The sequence below is a fragment of the Budorcas taxicolor genome, chromosome 17, assembly GCF_023091745.1.
Source record: "Budorcas taxicolor isolate Tak-1 chromosome 17, Takin1.1, whole genome shotgun sequence".
Classification (NCBI taxonomy): domain Eukaryota; kingdom Metazoa; phylum Chordata; class Mammalia; order Artiodactyla; family Bovidae; genus Budorcas; species Budorcas taxicolor.
This window is the reverse complement of record NC_068926.1, coordinates 64,750,861-64,771,069: the sequence shown is the minus strand read 5'-3', so window position 1 is coordinate 64,771,069 and position 20,209 is coordinate 64,750,861. Positions and strand designations below refer to the sequence as shown.

General features: G+C 54.2%; 1 protein-coding gene across 2 annotated transcripts in view; it reads right to left on the bottom strand.

Moving 5' to 3' along the window:
* Positions 1-766: 766 nt before the first annotated feature.
* Positions 767-20,209, bottom strand: part of CMKLR1 (chemerin chemokine-like receptor 1) — a 41,628-nt gene continuing 22,185 nt past the window's right edge. Inside the window, exons 1-2 of one of the 2 annotated variants that reach the window (XM_052654840.1) lie at positions 17,780-17,797; positions 767-2,883 (exon numbers count right to left, since the gene is read on the bottom strand). In XM_052654840.1, coding sequence (XP_052510800.1) covers positions 1,792-2,880 — 1,089 coding nt within the window. In that variant the 5' untranslated portion in view covers positions 2,881-2,883; positions 17,780-17,797 and the 3' untranslated portion in view covers positions 767-1,791. Of the gene's footprint in view, positions 2,884-17,779; positions 17,798-20,209 lie in introns of those variants that run through there. The other variant, XM_052654839.1, reaches the window with a different exon arrangement.

Below are 20,209 nucleotides of genomic sequence, written 5' to 3'. Positions count from 1 at the left end.
TGCATAGCTGCCTTTAAAGCCTTTAAGATGTTAACAGGAATCTGCTGAGGGATACGCATATATGAATGCTCAAAACCCTAAGCTTCTGCAGCCTTCTTTGAGCCAGACAGACCTAGGTTCAAGTCCAGACTCTTAACAGAGACCAGCTGGGCATCCTTGGGCCAGTTACTTAAACTCTCTGAACCCCAGGAGCCTCCTGCATAAAAGGGAAGTGATAATTGTACCTAACTCGGGGCTGGCTGCCGGGAGGGATGAAGGAGATACACACGTAAAGTGCTTAACATAGACGTGCTAAATAAATGTAGGTTACCAGGACCGTGTAGAATATTCTCTGCAGAGGCATTCTCCATGACAGAACAGCTCTGTTCTCTTCTGGAGACTCTGCCCCCTGGCTGGCTGTGTGACGCTGGGTAACTTCCCCACTCTGAGCATCACCTTTGTCGTTTGTAAGTGGGATGCCGGAAAAGACAGTGTGGCTGCCCACAGGAGGAGTCCTGGGCCCAGGGCACCCCCACCCCCACCCCACCCCCCGCTGGGCCCGCCCCACCCCCACCGCCCCCCAGGCCCTGCATCTCAGGAGTACAGTCCAATGAGCCAGGCTCCAGAGTCTGCTTCTGGAGGGACTGAGCCCTCAGAGGCATCTTTGGTCCTCCCAGGTTGCTTCCTGCAGCTGATTTTGGGCTAGCCTCCAGCAAGGCTCTGAGGACATTGAGAAAGAAGAGATCCCACCCTCCACCCCCACCCACTCTCTACCCCCTGCCCCGGAGTGTTTTCTTCCAAGCAACAACAGCCAGAGTCAGTGGGTCAGGAAGAGGGAAGAATTGCCGTGATGGAGTGAGTAGGGGGCTGCCCACCTCGAACCAGCCCCAGGGGAACAAATGCAAATTGAGGTCAGGGCTTGGGCGAGGGGGTGGCAGCCTGACCCCACCCTCAACACAGCACCATTGCCCTGGAGGGTTCTAGGGTGAGCTGTTTCCTGTCACATGCCCTCTGAAAGGTCTTTTCTTTCTCCATTCTTTCCCCCACAAGACCCAAGTCTTCGCTGTAGCCCTGTAGCCCTGTAGCCCTTCTCTTGCCCCCATTAAAAAGCCCCATGCCCCCCTCAGGACCTGTTGTCTATCTTTCCAGCTGATCTGAAAGTCAAATGCATGGTCCCAGGAGTTTCTGTGCTCATATGTCACCTTCTCTTCCCAAGTGGCCTGGAAAAGGTGTGTGCATTCCAACACGCCCGAGACCTGAAGAATGGCTTAAAAGCAGGATTTCTGGCCAGCTGTTAATATAGGGCTCTGTGGCGAGGCGTGATCTACATCACACTGGCTTGGCTCTGACCTCCTCTCCTTACACCAGAAACGGACCTTGCAAACTGTCTGTGTCGTGCCTGGAAAGTGCTCAGGTAGGTAACTGAATCCCTCTGTCTTATGCCCAGCCCAGTTCATGGCAGTGCTTTAGAAAATTCTCCCTTTTTTGCTTTGCGTTGGTCAAGGCGAGTCTCCGAAGATGTACGGAATACTGGTCCAAGCCTAGGCACCGCAGCACTGCAGGAAAGGTGTTCCAAACCCTGGATTCCCAGCTCAAAAACACTGCTCAGCCCCACGTAAAATACAGTGGGCATCTGTGGGTTGCCCAGGAGGCTCCTGTTGTGGTGTCCAGAAGGCATAGCTTTGAGTCTCCAAGGTTGGGAGTGTCCACTGTTGGGGGGTGGGGAGGGTTCCTGCCATGGTCTCCAGAAGGTGTAGCTTTGAGCCTCCTCCAAGGTTGGGAGCATCCACTGGGGGGATTTCCGGGCGAGGCTCAGAGCATGCCAGTCTCCCTCTCGTTCACGGATGACATCTTGGTAAAGCTCCTGTGGCTGGGGTAGGAGGAATGCCCTGTGTCCTCACTCAGGGCATTGACCAGACGGGAGAAGAGGGCCACCCTGAACTTCTTGAAGTCCTGACCCATGAAGACGTACAGGATGGGGTTCATGCAGCTGTTGGCGATGGCGATGGCGGTGGCCAGGGGCACGCCCAGGCTGAAGACGGAGGGAGGCACGGAGCCACGACGGAGCTCCAGGAGGTAGAAGGCGTGGTAGGGGCACCAGCAGAGGAAGAAGGTGACGATGATGGTCAGGATGATCTTGAAGGGCTTCTTGGTCTTGGCCAGGCGGCTGCGCTGTAGCTTGTAGACGATGGTGAAGTAGCAGGCGGTGGTGATGAGGCCCGGCACCAGGAAGCCGCAGAGGAAGCGGGTGACGGTCACCACCATGTGCCGGCTGGAGCCCACCGGGTCCACCTGGGGGTGAGCCGGCCACGGCGAAGAGCCGGTGGCCGACAGGCTGAAGTTGTTAAAGCAGGATATCTTCCCGTGCAGGTGGGCCGTGTCCCGGAAGACGAGGGACGGGGAACTCAAGAAAAAAGCCAGGACCCAGATGACCAGGCAGGCCGTGTAAGCGAGCCGGACACTGCGGTGGTTCTGGGACCAGACCGGGAGGAGCACGGAGACGCAGCGGTCGAAGCTGATGACGGTCAGCAGGAAGACGCTGGTGAACATGTTGTGGATGAGCAGGAAGTTGCTGATCTTGCACATGGCCGTCCCGAACACCCAGTGGTAGTCCAGGGCGGCGTAGGCGATGTGGATGGGGAGGAAGATGTTGAACAGGAAGTCGGCCACGGCCAGGTTGAGGAACCAGACGGTGTTCACCGTCCTCTTCATCTTGCAGGTGGTGATGACGATCACCAAGCCGTTGCCCAGGATCCCAAGGAGGCAGATGATGCTGTAGACCACCACCAGGAAGATCCTGACCACTCTGCCTTCCAGGGGAGACAGCTCCTCCAGAACCACGATGGGGTCCAAGTCGTCGGGGTAGTCCTCGTAGGAGGCGTTGTAATCCTCAGCCTCCATTCTCTGCCAGGGGAGACAGGGGGCGTGAGGGGAACTTGGATTAGAACTGGCTTTAAAGGGCTTCCCTGGTGGCCCAGTGGCCATGAACCTGCCTGCCGATGCCCGAGGCGTGGGCTCAACCCCTGATTGGGGAAGATTACACGTGCGGAGGAGCACCTGAGCCCATCCACCACAGCCACTGAGCCTGTGCTCTAGAAGCCGAGAGCTGCCACTGCCGAGCCTGCAACACCCAGTTACTGAAGCCCGGGCGCCCTCGAGCCTGTGAGAAGCCACCACAGTGAGAAGCCTGTGCACCAGACCAGAGAGTAGCTCCCGCTCGCCACAACCAGAGAAGAGCCCACACAGCAGCGAAGACCCAGCACAGCCAAAATGAATACACTCAGGAAAACAAAGAGCTCCTGGCGTTGGCTGGGGAGGAGTGAACAACAAGCACACAAAAACACTGCACCTTTAAAACACTGGCCGAAGTGTGTGGGCTGATGTGTGCACCGATTTATCTATCACGAGGAACTATAACCAACAAAATGTATAACTGGGTTTAAGAGGTTGACCACCACCAGCGAGCCCAACAGTGTCCTCCCTGGCTGTGAGCAAGACCAGCCAGGGTGGCTTTGCTATTTTATTTATTTGACAAACAGCTCGCAGGCACCTACTATATACCAGGTACTATTCTAAAGGGTGGATGTATGCAAAGTCCTTTCATCCTCATAACAACTCAATGAAGTGGTTACAAACCCCATTTTACAGATGAGGAAATTGAGGCACAGAGAGCTTAAGTTATGTGCCCAAGAGCACAAAGCTGGGAAGGGGCAGTCCATGAGTCAGGGCAGCCTCGGACGCTTACCTTCTGGGCCACCGTGTTTTTGCTGCCTCTCTGGGACTCTCTCTTTTTCCTTTATAGTCTAGTGGGAGACAAACACTCATCCAAAAAAAAAAAACCAAACGAACAACCCTCCAATCGTGGAAAAATCGCAGTGAAGCTAAGCGCAATGAAGGAGAGGTGCACAGTGCTTTGAACCTGACTCTGACCAGATTCCCAAAACCCAGGGGACAGCTGTGCCACCAGCGCCCCTGCCTCGTCCTGGCCTCCCACTGCTGCCCTTTGGAGAGAGGATTTCAGACCACAAGGGCCCCTCACCATTTCACTGTTACATCCACAGCTCTCCAGTGGTGGTCCCTGGCCGGTCAGCCCCCAAACACAGCTGGAAATACCTGCAGGGCAGAACAAGGCGCGGCAATTGGCTCTCGATCTAAGAACCAGGGGTCCGGGTGGACTCAGTGCCAGACACAGAACGTACCAGTTACTCCCGCTTTACAGAGGAGGAAGCAGAGGCTCAGAGACGCTGAGAGACGGACCCAGGGTTACCCAGCTGGTAAGTGGTAGAGTCTTATGAACTCAGATCAACAGCTAAACCCTTCATCCCAACCCCCATCTCCCCCGACCCACCCCCACCACCGCAGCACATCTGGTCAGCCTGCTGTGTGACCTTCCCCTAACCCTTACCTTTACCTTGGAAGTAATAGCGTTATCACTACTGGCATTTGTTGGGGAGGCACAAACAACCAACAAAAAAAAACACTGCTCCCCTAAAACGCTAGGTGAAGTGTTTGGGTTAATGTGTGCACCGATTTGTCTATCACAAGGGACTATAACCAACAAAACGTTTAACTAGATGGAGACATCAGAGCCAACCCAAACCAGGGCAGAAACTGCAAACAGCAGAATCAATGGGCTTGAGGCCTCTGACCTGCAACTCTGAGCTTCCTTGTGGCCACATCAGAAAGGGTAATGGGATTCATGGTAGAACTTCATGTATGGAGATGGAGGAAGCAGCTTAGGGAGTATTGTTGTTCCCTAACCCTGGATTCCCCTGGGCATGTCTCACTGGGCAGGGGCTTCGCTGAAAGGCAAGTGACAGAGGCAGTGGGTAGCATCACTGTCCAGGGCCGATACAGCATCCCAGGGGTGATTTCCCACTGGTGGCTGCTTGCGGGGGCCTTGAGGGCAAGGGAAACAGACATGGGGTGGACAGCTCCATGGGAAGATCAAGAACGTGATGACAGTCTGGGCTCTCGGGATTCAAAGTGAAGGCTTGGAGAGCTCAGAGAGGTGGTACTGGGACTCTGAATTCCTCATTCAAGCAGCGGGAACCCAAGAGAGTTTTCACTCAGGATCCTTGGAAGTCAGGCTCTGGAGTCAGATTTCCCAGCTGTGTGGCCTTGGGCAAGTTGCTTCACCTCTCTGAACCTCGATTTTCTTACCTGGAAGCTATGGATATCCTTGTAAAGCTGTTGCAGAGCACAGTGGCATATAAGGAGCCCTAACTACCTGCCTCTTGAGAAATCTGTATGCAGGTCAGGAAGCAACAGTTAGAACAACAGACTGGCTCCAAATAGGAAAAGGAGTCCGTCAAGGCTGTATATTGTCACCCTGCTTATTTAACTTACATGCAGAGTACATCATGAGAAACGCTGGACTGGAAGAAACACAAGCTGGAATCAAGATTGCCGGAAGAAATATCAATAACCTCAGATAAGCAGATGACACCACCCTTATGGCAGAAAGTGAAGAGGAACTAAAAAGCCTCTTGATGAAAGTGAAAGAGAAGAGCGAAAAATTTGGCTTAAAGCTCAACATTCAGAAAACTAAGATCATGGCATCTGGTCCCATCACTTCATGGGAAATAGATGGGGAAACAGTGGCTGACTATTTTTGGGGGCTCCAAAATCACTGCAGATGTTGATTGCAGCCATGAAATTAAAAGACGCTTACTCCTTGGAAGGAAAGTTATGACCAACCTAGACAGCATATTAAAAAGCAGAGATATTACTTTGCCAACAAAGGTCCGTCTAGTCAAGGCTCTGGTTTTTCCAATGGTCATGTATGGATGTGAGAGTTGGACTGTGAAGAAAGTTGCTGCTGCTGCTGCTGCTGCTGCTGCTGCTGCTGCTGCTGCTGCTGCTAAGTCGCTTCAGTCATGTCCGACTCTGTGCAACCCCATAGACGGCAGCCCACCAGGCTCCCCCGTCACTGCGATTCTCCAGGCAAGAACACCGGAATGGGTTGCCATCCCCTTCTCCAATGCATGAAAGTGAAAAGTGAAGTCGCTCAGTCATGTCTGACTCTTAGCTACCCCATGGACTGCAGCCCACCAGACTCCTCCATCCATGGGATTTTCCAGGCAAGAGTACTGGAAGTGGGTGCTGAGTGCTGAAGAATTGATGCTTTTGAACTGTGGTGTTGGAGAAGACTCTTGAGAGTCCCTTGGACTGCAAGGAGATCCAACCAGTCCATCCTAAAGGAGATCAGTCCTGGGTGTTCATGGGAAGGACTGATGCTGAAGCTGAAACTCCAATACTTTGGCCACCTCATGCGAAGAGTTGACTCATTGGAAAAGACTCTGATGCTGGGAGGGATTGGGGGCAGGAGGAGAAGGGGACGACCGAGGATGAGATGGCTGGATGGCATCACCGACTCGATGGACATGAGTTTGGGTAAACTCTGGGAGTTGGTGATGGACAGGGAGGCCTGGCATGCTGCGATTCATGGGGTCGCAAAGAGTCGGACACGACTGAGTGACTGAACTGGACTGAACTGAACCCACTCCAATATCCTTGCCTGGAGAATCCCATGGACAGAGCAGCCTGGAGGGCTGAAATCCATGGGGTGACAAAGAGCTGGACACGACTGAAGGGACTGAGCAGGCACACACGCACCCTCACACCCAGGCTGCTCTGACTCAGCCTGCTCTTCACCGCCTTGCTTTCCAGGAAGTGAGCACTCCTTCCTGTGTCTGTTCGCACCCTTGCTGATGCCCCAGGGACCCCAGCTCCACCCTCCCAGGACACCTCCTCTTTGCTGACCTTTCTTGGCTCATCGAGGAACCTATGTTCCCAGTTTTCAGGATGATCTGAGGTCTATGGCACAGCTGGGAATCGTTTGCCAAGCTGACGTTGTCTATCACAGTCCAGGTGGGCAGGTGAGTCTGGCCAGACTATCCCTCTTTCTGCCCTAGGCTCCCCAGGAGCCCAGGGGACAGACAAGCTGTCCTGGCTCCGCTCCCAGATTCCTCCTGTCATCTCCAACTTGTGCCCTTTTGGGACCACGGAGGAGGGGGTGGCATGGCGGGGAGACTCCCTGTGTCACCCGACCAAGTCGCCTCCCCATCTGAGCCTCAGTTGTGCCATCTGCAAAATGGGACTGATAGAAACCCCTGCCCTACCGACTTCTCAGGACCACTGGGAGGATGAGTTAAGGCCCTCCAGCTTGTCCCAGGCTCGGCGAGGATGACAGGGAAAGACCCAGGCAAATCGAGGTCAAGGTCCTGGGAGGTCTGAGAGCTCTGTTTTGTGAAGAGACAAAGCGTCCTGAAGTGAAGCAACTAAAACCTTTTTTTTGGCTGCACCGCAACTTACAGGATCTTAGTTCCCTAATCAGGGATCAAACCTGGGCCCTTGGTATTAGGAGCACAGAGTCCTAACCACTGGACCATGAGGGAATCCCCTAAAACCTTTTTGACCAACATATTTGCTACTCGGCACCTGCCAAAAATCAAAATCACTCTCTCTAATTTCCTCTACAATTTCAGACTCAGCCCTGAAACCAGGCTCCTCTCTCCAGGAAGGTTTCTCTTGGTGTACCCCCACCCTCGTGGAGTTCCCATCCCAAGACCACCAGTATGAGGCCTTGCACCAAGGTCACAGAAGTGGAGCCCAGAACCAAGGTCACCTCTGAAACTGATCGAGACCCCTTTGTAACCATTGCCAGAAGCCCCCCTGACCATCACCAGCAGATTTCCTAACCCCATATTAGGCAAAAATGCCCACCCCTGTACTCACCCTAGAGCACCCTGAGCAATCACCTAATGCCACCTTTCCAGCAGGAATTTCCTTTGTCTTGAGGCTATAAAAATTGGCTACTAACCCACCAAAAGCGTCAGCTCTCGCTTGAGCTGGCCCGCTGTTCTCACGGTCAGCTCCCCCTGCTCTGTCAGGAGGTCAGCCCGCTGTGCTCGCAGCACCCACGTTCTCTCTGCTCTTTGTTCTTAATAAACTCACTCCCTGATGAAATGCTCTATGTCTGGAAATTCTTTTCCAGACTGCCACGACAACCCCCACCCCCTGGAGTAGGTTAAATCTTCCCTTAAAAAAAAAAAAAAAAAGATACATCCACCAGAACCTGTGAATGTGACCTTATTTGGAAAAAGGATCTTTGCCGATATAATTGACGTAAGGATCCCAAGATGAGATCACCTTGGGAGAAGCTGGCCTCTAACCCCAAAGACAAGTGTCCCCGTGAGAGGAGATGACAGAAGGAGATTTGACAGGGGAACAGAGAAGCCATGTGAAAAGGGAGGCAGAGACTGGAGGGATGTGGCCAGGAGCTGAGGGATGCCCAGAGCCCCAGAACTGGGGGACCCAGAAGGGAGCCTCCCCAGAGCCTTCCGAGGAAGCCCAACTTGCGACAGCTCCCTGCAGACTTCTGGCCTCCGGAGGCACAACTGAGCGTGCATTTTAGTCATTTTAAGCCACGCAGTCTGCAGTAATCTGTTACAGCAGCGCAAGATACTAACACCCCCCCCGTTCAGGCTCCCAGGGCACCCGGCTTCCTACTCCGGGGCCCATGGTGTTCATATGATTATTACTGGCTTTTACACACAGCATGTTAAAAAGCAGAGCTATCAGTTTGCTGGCAAAGCTCCGACAAAGCCATGGTTTTCCCAGTAGTCAAGAATGGATGTGAGAGCTGGACCATAAAGAAAGCTGAGCGCCGAAGAATTGATGCTTTCGAACTGTGGTGTTGGAAAAGACTCTTGAGAGTCCTTTGGACTGGGAGGAGATCCAACCAGTCCATCCTAAAGGAAATCAACCCTGAATATTCATGGGAAGGACTGATGCTGAAGCTGAAGCTCCAATACTTTGGCCACTTGATGTGATGAGCCAACTCATTGGAAAAGACCCTGATGCTGGGAAAGACTGGGGGCAAGAGGAGAAGGGAGTGACAGAGGATGAGATGCTTGAAGGGCCTCAATGGATGTGTTTTTGAGCTAACTCCAAGAGATAAGGACAGGGAAGCCTGGCGTGCTGCAGTCCATGGGGTCGCAAACAGTCGGACATGACTCAGCGACTGAACAAAAAACAACACGCCTGACTGGACTGCAAGCTACCTGAGGGTGAGGACTGGTCTTATTCAGCTCTGTGTCCAGGTCAGGGAAGAAGGTGGGCACCAAGCAGGTCCTCAGGATATTGCAACGTCCTCACGGTCTCCCCCTGTGTGGGTCGGCGTCCTAATCACCTCTTCATAGAAGGGCATCAGGCAGGTTGGATTAAGCATCCCCCTAGAGACCTCACTTTATGCTAATCGCCACTTTAAAAGCCCTGTCTCCTGTAGAGACCGGACATGTGAACACAGAGGGAGAAGAAGAGAGTAGAATGAACTGGGAGAGCAAAACAGACATATATACACTGCTGGGTGTGAAATAGCTCGCGGGAAGCAGCTGCATAGCACGGGGAGCTCAGCTCAGTGCTCTGTGATGACCCAGAGGGGTGGGAGGGAGGCTTCAGAGGGAGGGATGTATGTATTCATCCCTTCTCTGTGCAGCAGAAACTAACACAGCATTGTAAAGTAACTATACTCCAATATAAAAATATATTTTTTAAAAATAAAAAATTTTAACGCTGTCTCCAAATACAGTCATGCTCCCAAAGTACTGGGGGTTAGGACAGCAACTTTGCTGTTCTTCCAGTTTGCTTCCTCTGCACTGGGACTGCCACCTAGAATGTACAGAGAGCACCTTCCTGAAAATCCAGAAAGACTGCAACCCCGGCAGAAAAAATGGGCTAATGATCTAAACAGATAATGTTCAGGCGGGAAACCTTACAGGAGGCGTTAGACAAACCGATGAACAAGGAGGTGCAAATGAGAACCACCGAGAGGACTAGAAAGCTGGGATGGAGCCCTCGGGCTGGCAAAGGGTTCAGGCCACGCCCCAGGAAGAATCATGCTTCGAGATGCCCGTGTGCAGGATTGGTAGGCGGGTGGGGAAGGCATGCCTTATCTTGGATTCTTCAGGAGCAAACTTCACATCAGCCTTCCTGCAAACGTGATTATTAAGGAAGTGTTCCAGGAAACCCCAGTAAGTGACTGGAGAAGTAAGATTGGGAAAGGGAAGAGGTCGGTCAAGGGGGCAGCGCCAGGCAGAGGCCCAAGGAAGGTGGCCTTGGTTCAGGGCGGGGTCAGGAAACAATGGAGGTCACATTCCAGGAAGCTGTTTATATCCCTCCATCCTGTCCTGGGAGGGGCACCGTCCCAGGCGCTGCCTGCCCACTGAGGGCAGTCCACTGGCTGAGCCACAGGTGCAGGCCATCAGGAAGCAAGAGCTTTGTGCGCTGTGACACTCAGGGATCCAGGGGTCTGGGTAGTGCACACAGGCATCTGCTGATGGCTAGGAGCTGGAGGCGGCTGACGTCCAGCTGTTGTGGGAGAGGCTACATGCGAAGAGGCAACGTGCGAAAGCCCCAGAGCTAGACAGCTGTTAGAGGCCGCAGATTAGCAAGCGTACATACAGCAAAGGAACGCCCTGCATCTTAAAACCACCTACCCAGATAGCGTGTAAGTACACTGAAAACACATCTAAAAGCAGCCGCACAGTAACACAAAAGAACAGGGCTGAACAACAAGATACACTGTGAACAGATTAGAGTGCCTCGCTGGGAAGGCACAGCAAGAAGGAACTGGGGATAAAGGAAATGAAGGAACATTAGACAAGTGCGGGGGTTTCCGGAGGCCAGATGAAGGTGGGGTGGAAGGGTATCATTATGGCAGACTTCTCCCCTCTCCTGAGGTCCAGGAAAACACAAAGGAAACGAGCAAAACACCCCAGATCCCTGCCCGGGGCAGTGAGCCGCCCATGCCTAGGTCACTGAAGCCCTCATGAAGCCACACTGGGCAGGGAGCGGCCCAGCAAGCGGCTTTGGCCCTGCCTGGGGCCCCGAGAGCCCCTCCATGCCAGCCGCCTCCCACAGGCCGGGAATGAACCCAGACCAGCGCATGAGAGGAATAGCGTCAGCCCAGTCCGAGCTGGGACCGGACGGACCAGGCAGGAGGTTCTGCATGTTTGGTCCTGCTCTCCCCACCAGCTGGGCCAGACCCTTGCTGGGGAAGTGGCTGTGGTGGCGTGAGGGGGCAGGGTGTTAGGCCGTATCTAGTTCCTCCCACCACAGAGAGCAAAAACCTCAGGCAGATGTTTCTGGCTTCGTTTTTCTTAAACAAACACGTGTAGAGTCCTCACCAATTTCCAGGCATAGTTCTAAGCACTGTTACAGATGGGGAAACTGGCCCAGAGAGGTTAGTAAGGTGCCCAACATCACACAGCTGGCTCAGCTCAGCAAGGTAGGTCCAATTCCTGGAGAGGAAGCTCCGAGCCTGCTGACCTTCCAACCCCCACTCTCTTTCTTTGTCCACTGCCTTGCCTCCTCAGAACATTCCAGAATCCTCTGGGGGTTGCCCTGGTGGGATCGCACAAGAACCCCCACAGATTCGGGGTGTGCATTCTGTACATGGAGCAAGACGAGACTCCAGGCCCCCAAGGGTGTCCTCCGAGCCCATCTGCCTAATGGGAGCGCGTCACATCCCAAGGGTCCCATCCTGCGCGCCGCAGGAAAAGCCCTTTGGAGGCGGGGCTCATGCATCCACCCATCCTTCAGGGGCCTGTGGAATCTGCTGCTCCCTGGCCCTGGAGAGGAGGCCGGGGTGCTGTGGGCACAGCTCTTCTCACCTGGAACCCCCACCACCCCTGAAGCCTGCACAGCCACTGTCACCTGTCCAGATTTACCGAGGGGACGCCCGAGGCCGGGCACCAGTGGGCGAAGGGGGACTTGCCTGCAGTCACACACCCGGTTAGTGGCGGGGCAGGGAGGTGAATCCTGGTCCTTAGGAGTCCCCCCAGCTCCTCCAGCTGCCACCTGCTGGCCTGGGTGCCCTGGGCTCGGGGGACAGCAGGGCTGACAGGCATTTGGGCAGGTGTGGCCTTCTGCTTCGTCTCCATGCCCTGCTAGAGTCTGCAGAGGCTCGCTCCCTTTCTGTCCAAGTCTGGGTCTCTCCCTGCTCGTTCCTCAGTCACCCCGTCTTGGTCTCGCTCCTTCTGTCTCGCCTTGTGCTTTTTCGACTCTGTCTGTCCCTGTCTCTGTCTCTCCTTCTCCCTGCTATCGCTTCTCAGTGCAGGCTCCCTGCCTTATCTCTGTCTCCCTGTCCCCTCCCTCTCCCCTCATCTTCCCTCCACCGGTCCCCGCAGAGGCCCAGCCACCCCTCACCTGCTAGCATCACTCGCCTGGGTGCCTGGAACACCTAAACCGACGGCTGCCCCTCTCCCAGCCTGCTGCCTCTCCAGCCCGGTCTAAGCTTCCCCCGGCGGCCCCCGGCCCCAGGCCGAATGCAGGGGCTTGATCAGGGCCCGTGGGCGTGGGAGCCCGGCGGGGAAACTGGAAACCCTTCCCTCCGATTTTGGCCAGACTCCTGTCCCCTCTCCCACCTCCCCCATGGCCCACCCCTACAGTCTGGGCTGGGCGGCCCTGGAGGCCTCTCCTCCAGCCTTCTCAGCCTCCCAAAGGCTTTTAGGAGCTGAGAGGGCCCCCAGAGGCATCCTGTTTTGCAGCTGGGAAAAACGGAGGTCCGGGAGAGGAACTGACCCTCCCTAAGCCTCAAAGAAGAGGGCCTCAGCCTGTCTTGTGTGTGATGTATCCCAGAGCCTAGAAGTCTGCCTGGCGCCCCGCACATCTTCGCAGCTGCACATCCGTCCCTACTTACTGCATAGATTTGCAAATGAAGCCTCGCTCAGAGAGGTGAAGTGACACTCCCAGGCTCACACAGCCTTGATGCATCATCCCAGGGTTTGAACCAAGGATTCTCTGACCCCCTAACCTTGGCCCTTTCTACTTGCCAAGACCACAGCCTCAGCGAGCAGGTTTGAGCCATAACAGAACCTTGCAGGCACGACTCTCCCATCACAAATGTCTCTCCTTGGCAGTATCCACCCGCCACCACCCAGGCCCTGCCCGCCGACTTTGGTCCTGTTATCTTGGCCTGCTGCCACAGCCCCCTGGCTGGTCTCATCCTCCAGGGCAGAGCGAGGGGGCCTCCCAGCCCCCACGGACAGCTCTTAGAGATACCTCGGGGTTCCCATCCCTGGATCCACAGGTCTGAGAGATGCAGGAACCGCGAAACCACATAGAAGCCATGCCCATTCCAGCCGCAGGACTGGCTGCCAGCGCCCGGACAGAATTAGCCCTGTGTCGGGGGAAAGTTTCCTCCCCGGTCCCACGCCCACACGCAGGAGCTCGGGCTGAGTCACTGCAGAGAGATGGAAGGAGCTGGCCCGCTAATAGGCGGCCCCATTTTCTTTGAGTTTGGATGGGGCTGTGTTTGGATGGGCACACTCTACAGCAGTGAGCAAAAGCAATGAGCAAGGCAAAAGCTTATGCCCTTGGACGTGAGCAGTCCACTTGCCCAGAGGCCAGAGGCCCCAGGAAACCTCCGATGGCTGATGAGAGCACAGAAGCGGGAGACCATGCAAACGTCCACTGCATCACACAGCATCGCCCTTGTTAGAATGACCCATCCCTTCTCCGCAGTGTGCTCTGTGCCTCTGATCACTGCCCCTTGCTCTGTGCCCCCAGAAACACCATCACTAGACTCCTCACCCTCTGACCTCTAGTTGGGTTTATCCTTGAAGGCCCAGCAGGGGCTACAGGACAGGAAGAGGGCAAGTCAGGTGTCTATGGTCCCAGCGGCCTCCCTGCAGGGTCTCCATGAGTCAGTCCTGACTACACAGCCTGGGTCCCAGTAACCAGTCCCTCCCCGACCGCCTGGCTTAAAGGGCAGGAGGGTCTCCTTGTATTCTCAGACCTGAAGTCCTATCATCCTTTATGCTTCTGATGATCATTTAGGCTAGGAAGGACTTAGAAAGGGTAGACAGCAAAATGCTCATCAAGAGCCCGTGTGAGGGACTTCCCTCATGGTCCAGCAGTGAAGAATCTGCCTTGCAGTACAGGGGACGTGGGTCTGATCCCTGGTCAGGGAATTAAGATCCACGTGGCCAGGAGACACTAAACTCGCTCGTCACAACTACTGAGCCCATGGGACTCAACTAGAGGGTTGAGGGCCCGTGGGCCACAGCTAGAGGGCCCGTGGGCCACAGCCAGAGGGCCCATGGGCCACAGCCAGAGGGTCCGTGGGCCACAACTAGAGGGCCCGTGGGCCACAACAAAGATGTTGTATGATACAATTAAGACCTGATGCAGTCAAACAAATCATTTGTTTTAAGTCCCCTTTAAAACAGACCCCGTTCGAGTGGGTCATCCATTTCCCTCTGAGACTCTGGCCCAGAGTCCAGACTCTCAACACGCCCCCTCAAGACATCCCCATGTCTGTTTCCTAAACAGCTCACAAATCCGCCCATCGTTTCTGCCCACCTGGCCGACTGCTAGAGACCCCCTAACCAGCATGCCGTTTCCACTGATTTCATTTTCTACCTGGTAGCTGGAGAGATCATGTCAAGACGCAAACCACATCCCAGCTCTCCCCCACTTGAATGCCCTTGGCGGCCCCCGCTTTGCTCTCTGTCGTCGTTCTTTAGTTGCTAAGTCACGTCAAGCTCTTTGCCACCCCATGGACCGTACGTAGTCCGCCTCTCTCCTCTGTCCGTGAGACTTCCCAGGCAAGAGTACTGAAGTGGGTTTCCATTTCCTTCCTCCAGGGGGTCTTCCCCACCGAGGGATCCCACCTGCATCTCTTGGGTCTCCTGCACTGGCAAGCGGATTCTTTACCACTAGCGCTACCTGGGAAGCGCTATTTTTTTCTGCAGACCTAACAGCTATTTCAGTCACACAAGGCCCCCAGCAAGAGTGTGTGGATGTATGTCTCTCCTTCCAGGCCAGAAAGCCACTCTGGCCCCGACCGTGGGTCCCGTGCACAAACACAGTGTGTTCTCCGGGACACTCAGCTTCCATCCAAAGCTATTGGGGAAATAGCCTGGGTCTCTCTCCCGTAAACACTGCCCCAGCCCCTGGAGGTGGCCTATATACAAGCTTTCTCCCGTGTTTGTAACCCCCTGGACTGGGAGACCCGGCACTGCATTCGCTTAATCCCCTGAAGCCTTGAGTCCATTCAAGCAAATAATCCCCGAGCTGTGTACACAACGTATCTGGAAGGCAGCAGGCGCAGGGGTGTTTACGTGAACAGAGCAGGATGTGGTTGGAGGAGGCTGCCAGCGGTGGTCGCCTTCTCCCCGAGCCAGGAGCTGGCCATGGCAATACCCTCGGTGTCCTGCTCACAGCGTGGGCTGGGAGCCCAGACACTGAGTAGCCCTGGGTGCTCTGAGTTGTCATAGTTCCTGCCCCTGTCCCTGCTAGATCCAGGCCAACACAGGCCACCTTTGGTCCTGCATCTAACACAGCTCCAGAGCAAGACTTCTTCTCCGAGTACCTTGAGACACGCGGAAGGAGGCAGGCAAAGTCCCGGTCCCCATCAACAGTGCCCCCACCTACTGTGAGGGAGAAGGGCAAGGAAGCTGGGTGTCAGCCTCATCTGCCCCCACAGTCCTCCCTCTGCTGCTTCAAAAGCCTCACCAGGCCCTTGGAAGTCACCCCAGAGTCCCACCTGGATGTGCTGGTGAAGTCTTGGACCCTCAAATGCCAGGGTTAAATATTATTCATAATAGTCACCAAAGTATCAATATTTTATTGAGCACCTACTATGTGTGAATCTTCCCTGTAGCTCAGATGGTAAAGATCTGCCTACAATGCAGGAGCTCTGGTTCAGTCTCTGGGTCAGGAAGATCCTCTGGAGAAGGGAATGGCAATTCACTCCAGTATTGGAGAATCCCGTGGACAGGAGAGCCTGGCAGGCTAAATTTCGTGGGGTCACAAAGAAACGGACACGACTGAGGGACTGACGCTGCTACTGTGTGTGCCAGGACGCTGAGAGGCACCTTATGTACATCATCTCACACAAACCCCGGGCAATGGAGGTGGTGGTCATGGCCATTTTAGAGCTGTGGAAGCTGAGGCCAGAGAGGTTAAGAGTCTTACTCAAGGTCACGTGGCTAGCAAGAGGCAGAAGTAGGATTTGAACCCAGATTAAGAACCCCAGGGCTCTCTCTACTATACCTTACAAGATCTACTTGGCAAATGTCTTTAGATAAATCCCCTACGCTTTGGGGCCTTGGGTTCCCCAACTATGAAACAAGGAGGTTGGAGTTGATGGTGTCAAAGGCTCTCTTCCAGCTTTCAAATATGCCGTGGTTGAATGGGCCAAGGGTCTGTCCCCAGCCTTGTGCCAGTAAAAAGATAGCATGGCTTGGCTCCATGCTGTGTGACCTCAGACAAGTTGCTTTACCTCTCTGAGCTATAGTAAGGTTCCCAGTAAAAATTTCCTTTTCAGAAAATCCAAGGGATGAAGCAATCTCTGGGGACCCTCTTGCAGACCTAAGATCTCTGGGCTAGAAGTTCAAGGTGAAGTTACAAGCTTCTGCACCATCGAGACCTCGAGTCTGGGGTTCTTGCAGACTGTGATGATGTGGTCTCAGACCACACTGAGACCACATCGAGTCTCAGTGTCTTCATCAGTAAAGCGGGGCTGATATTACCACCTCCTTCCTAAGGTTACTGTGAAATGAAATGATGATATGAATGGTACCCGGCACACAGCAGGTGCTCAGCAAATGTTTGTATAGAGAAATCAGATGGTGACAAGTCTGTGAGAGCCAGCAGCCTCGCTGTTCCGTGGAGGGGAGAAAGCCAGGCTGAATATCCAGATTCGGAATCAAAGGAAAGAGCTGTGTTTTCCAGGAAACCCACGGAGCTCGAACGTGAGCCTGGATGGGGTCTGGAAGCCGAGGAGGGCTGGGAGCCAGCCAGCGGTCGCTCTCAGGCTTCTCCACCCAGACCAGATGCCGCCTAGGGCCGGATGAGGAGACCATGGCTCCCGCCAGGCCCTCCCCCTCTAAGCCCCGTCTCCCTTCCCGGCATACCCACATCCTCCACCAGAGCCTCTGAAAAGCATTTCTCAGCTTGAGTGTAGTCCCTCGGTCGACCCGGAAGCTAAGGATAACAAGGAGATGGCCCGGGCTATGTGGCCCATTCTCCAACCTCCCATTTCCAACCTGGGACCTAGAGACACTGAAGATGAAGGGAAATGACCGATATGAAGGACGTAGCCAAACAGCCAGCCCCCTGTAGGGTCTCAAACGATGCTTGATTCCCCTTAATGCCCATTTAACAGATGAGAACACTGAGATTCAAACAAGTTTCATGGTCTTTCCCAAAGTTACCCAGAAAGTGAGCAATTGTTCCATCCCTCAGTCATGTCTGACTCTGCAACCCCATGGACTGCAGCACACCAGGCTTCCCTGTCCTTCACCATCTCCTGCAGCTTGCCCAAACTCATGTCCATTGAGTCAACCATACCGTTCGACCATCTCGTCCTCTGTCGCCCCCTTCTCCTCCTGCCCTCAGTCTTTCCCCGCATCAGGGTCTTTTCTAACGAGTCGGCTCTTTGCATCAGGTGGCCAAGGTATTGGAGCTTCAGCTTCAGCGTGGTATATAATCAGGATTTCCAGGCTGGACTTCGGGATTCTCTTCTCCTGGTTGTCCCTGGAATCGTGTTCTGTCGCTTAGAACTAGGTTTCAACTCCAGCTCCAACGCTTAGAGGCTGTGTAACCTTGAACAGGTAGCTTCACCTCTCTGAGTCTCAGGCCCCTCATCCACAGCCTCTTTCTCTGGGAGTTGTGAGGATTCGATAAAACCAGGCTGGTGAAGTGCTTGGCATCCTGCCTGCCCTGATCATGGCTGCCAACACTATTAATGTTAATAGTTATTAATTTTATAGGAAAGAGGATTTACCTCGCAGTGATGAAACTGGAAAACACATTTCCACTCTCTCAGTGGGGTCCATTATTTTAGAGTCCAAGGGCAGGGTGTGGCCTTCTCTGGGACCCTGGAGGCAGGATCAGAGGTCAGGGAAAGTATCAGCCGCTCAGTCGTATCTGACTCTGTGACCTCATGGACTGTAGCCTTGCCAGGCTCCTCTGCCCATGGGGATTCTCCAGACAAGAATACTGGAGTGGGTTCCCGTGCCCTCCTCCAGAGGATCTTCCCAACCCAGGGATCAAACCCGGGTCTCCTGCCTTGCAGGCAGATTCTTTGCCATCTGAGCCACCAGGAATGTCAGGAAATGTTGGGTAAACTGGAGATGCCGAGAGGCTGCAGCATCCGGTCCTGGACCCACTCCCGGCCTGCTCCCATATCCCATCTGCTTGTCCCCTGAGCAGCCCTGAGGCCCCGGCACATCTGGCCGTCAGCGGCCCCTCCCAGGCTCCTCGCTGGCTGCCCAAAGGCCCCGTTTGCTCCAGGCCACCTTGTTCCAGAGACTTCCTGCCTCTGGCCTGGAATGTTCTCCTCCACTGGCCCTGTCACAGAAGGAAGTGTGCGCAGCATGGGCCCAGGGGCTCCAGGAGTGCGGTTTGGCACCTTTGTCTGGGAGAGGTCAGAAAACAGAAGCCCGATTGGAGAGGGAGGGAGGGGGAGGGGAGGCAGGGCGGGGTCCCTTCCAGACAGGCTGACTCAAACCCTCCGGGAGGCTGAGAAACTTCCGACAAGATGGCCTTGATGTTGGGCTAACGGAAACCTTGGAAGCCCAAGGATTCTTCCCTCCAGTTCTCTGATCCTCCTTTCTTCCTTCCTCCATCTTTTCAAGAATTATTTATTAAATGCCTATTGTGTGCCAGGCCCAGGGGCTACAGCAAGGAACAAAACAGATACGCTGCTTCCCTGGAGGGGCTGACATTCTCGAAGGTGTGGATTGTAATAAAGGAGACAAAAAGTCTGGAGTCAGACTGCCTGGGTTTGAATCCCTGCCCTGACGCTCACCAGCTGCGTGACTGTGGGCAAGTCTCCACACCTCTCCGTGCCTCGGTTTCCTCATCTGAAAAATGGGGGTGAGGTTGCTCCAGGGATTAAATGAGTTTACGCTCATCATGTTCAGAAGCTTGTCTGGTTTGTTGGAAGCACTATGTAAATGCTGGAAAAATGAAATGAATATAACAGGTGCTGACATCTGCTGTGAACTAAAATATAAAGAGGAGTGGGGCATAGAGATGGGGGTGGATGCTACTTTAGGCAGAGTGTTCAGAGAAGGGCTCTGATAGAGCTTACCTTTGAGCAGACTTGCATACAGGGAGAGGAAGAGATATCACCTTCTGATGGGAGAGCTCTTCAGACAGTGGGAAGGGCCAGTGCAAAGGCCCTGAGGCAGGCCTGAGGTTTCAGAGGTTCAGAAAACAGCATGGCTCCATTCATTCAAGCATCCATTCAAAAGGCAGCTAGTGAGTACCTTCTAAGAGCCACACAGCTTATTGGAGGCTGTGGGAGTCTATGCTCCACAGTAGGAGGTGGGTGCAGGAGCACGGCACAGTGAGTGCTCTGAGATGTCACCTAAAATCCAGTCTTGCAGCAAACTAGCCCTTCTGGGCCTGCATCACAGACCGGATGGGGCTCTTGGCAACTTCCCTATAGTTTCCTTGACTCTGGGGCAATGAATCAGCTGCAGTTCACCACAGAGCCTGCCCGGGCTCTGTTGTTGAAACAAGAGCAATCTGGGGAGAGAAAGATGAACCAAGTCATTCTCCCTTTCAGCTTTCAGGGGAGAGCGTGGATTCTTTGTGGAAGCAGAGAATGTTCCAAAGTTAGTCAATCATGCCTCCTGCCTGACCCTGTTGCTGGCTGAGTTTGTTGCCCTGACTCTGTACAAAGCAAAGAGAAGATGACCAGAGAAAGCAGGGGAGGCTTCTTGGAGGAGGTAACATTTCAGTTGAGCCCTTGGACGGTGTGAAGCCTTGTCTTAATGGAGTGGTGGGGGGACAAGGCACATTTGCAGAGGAAACTGCAAAGGTCCAGAGGCTGGGTAATGTGAGATTAGAGAGTGGGGGAGGGGCGGGGCGGTGATTTTGCAGGGAGGGCAGGAGATATGGCTGAGAAAAGAAGAGGGGTCAGATTATAAGACCTCCTGCAAGTCACCAAATTTATCCCGTGGGTAATAGGGGGCATGGGTGGATTTTAAGCAGAAAGGTGTCCATTTTTCTAAAACGACCCCACCTTTAACCCATGTGACTGATATGGGGACTGCCTTGGAAGAGGAGAGACTGGAGGCAAGAGGCCAGCAAAGGGCCTGAGGAGCTGACTGCAAATCCTCCTCCAGCTCCAGGTGTACCCAGAAGCGGCAGTCTTTGGAGACTCCAGAAATCAAGGGCCCGCCTCACAGAGTCGGGGAGTATG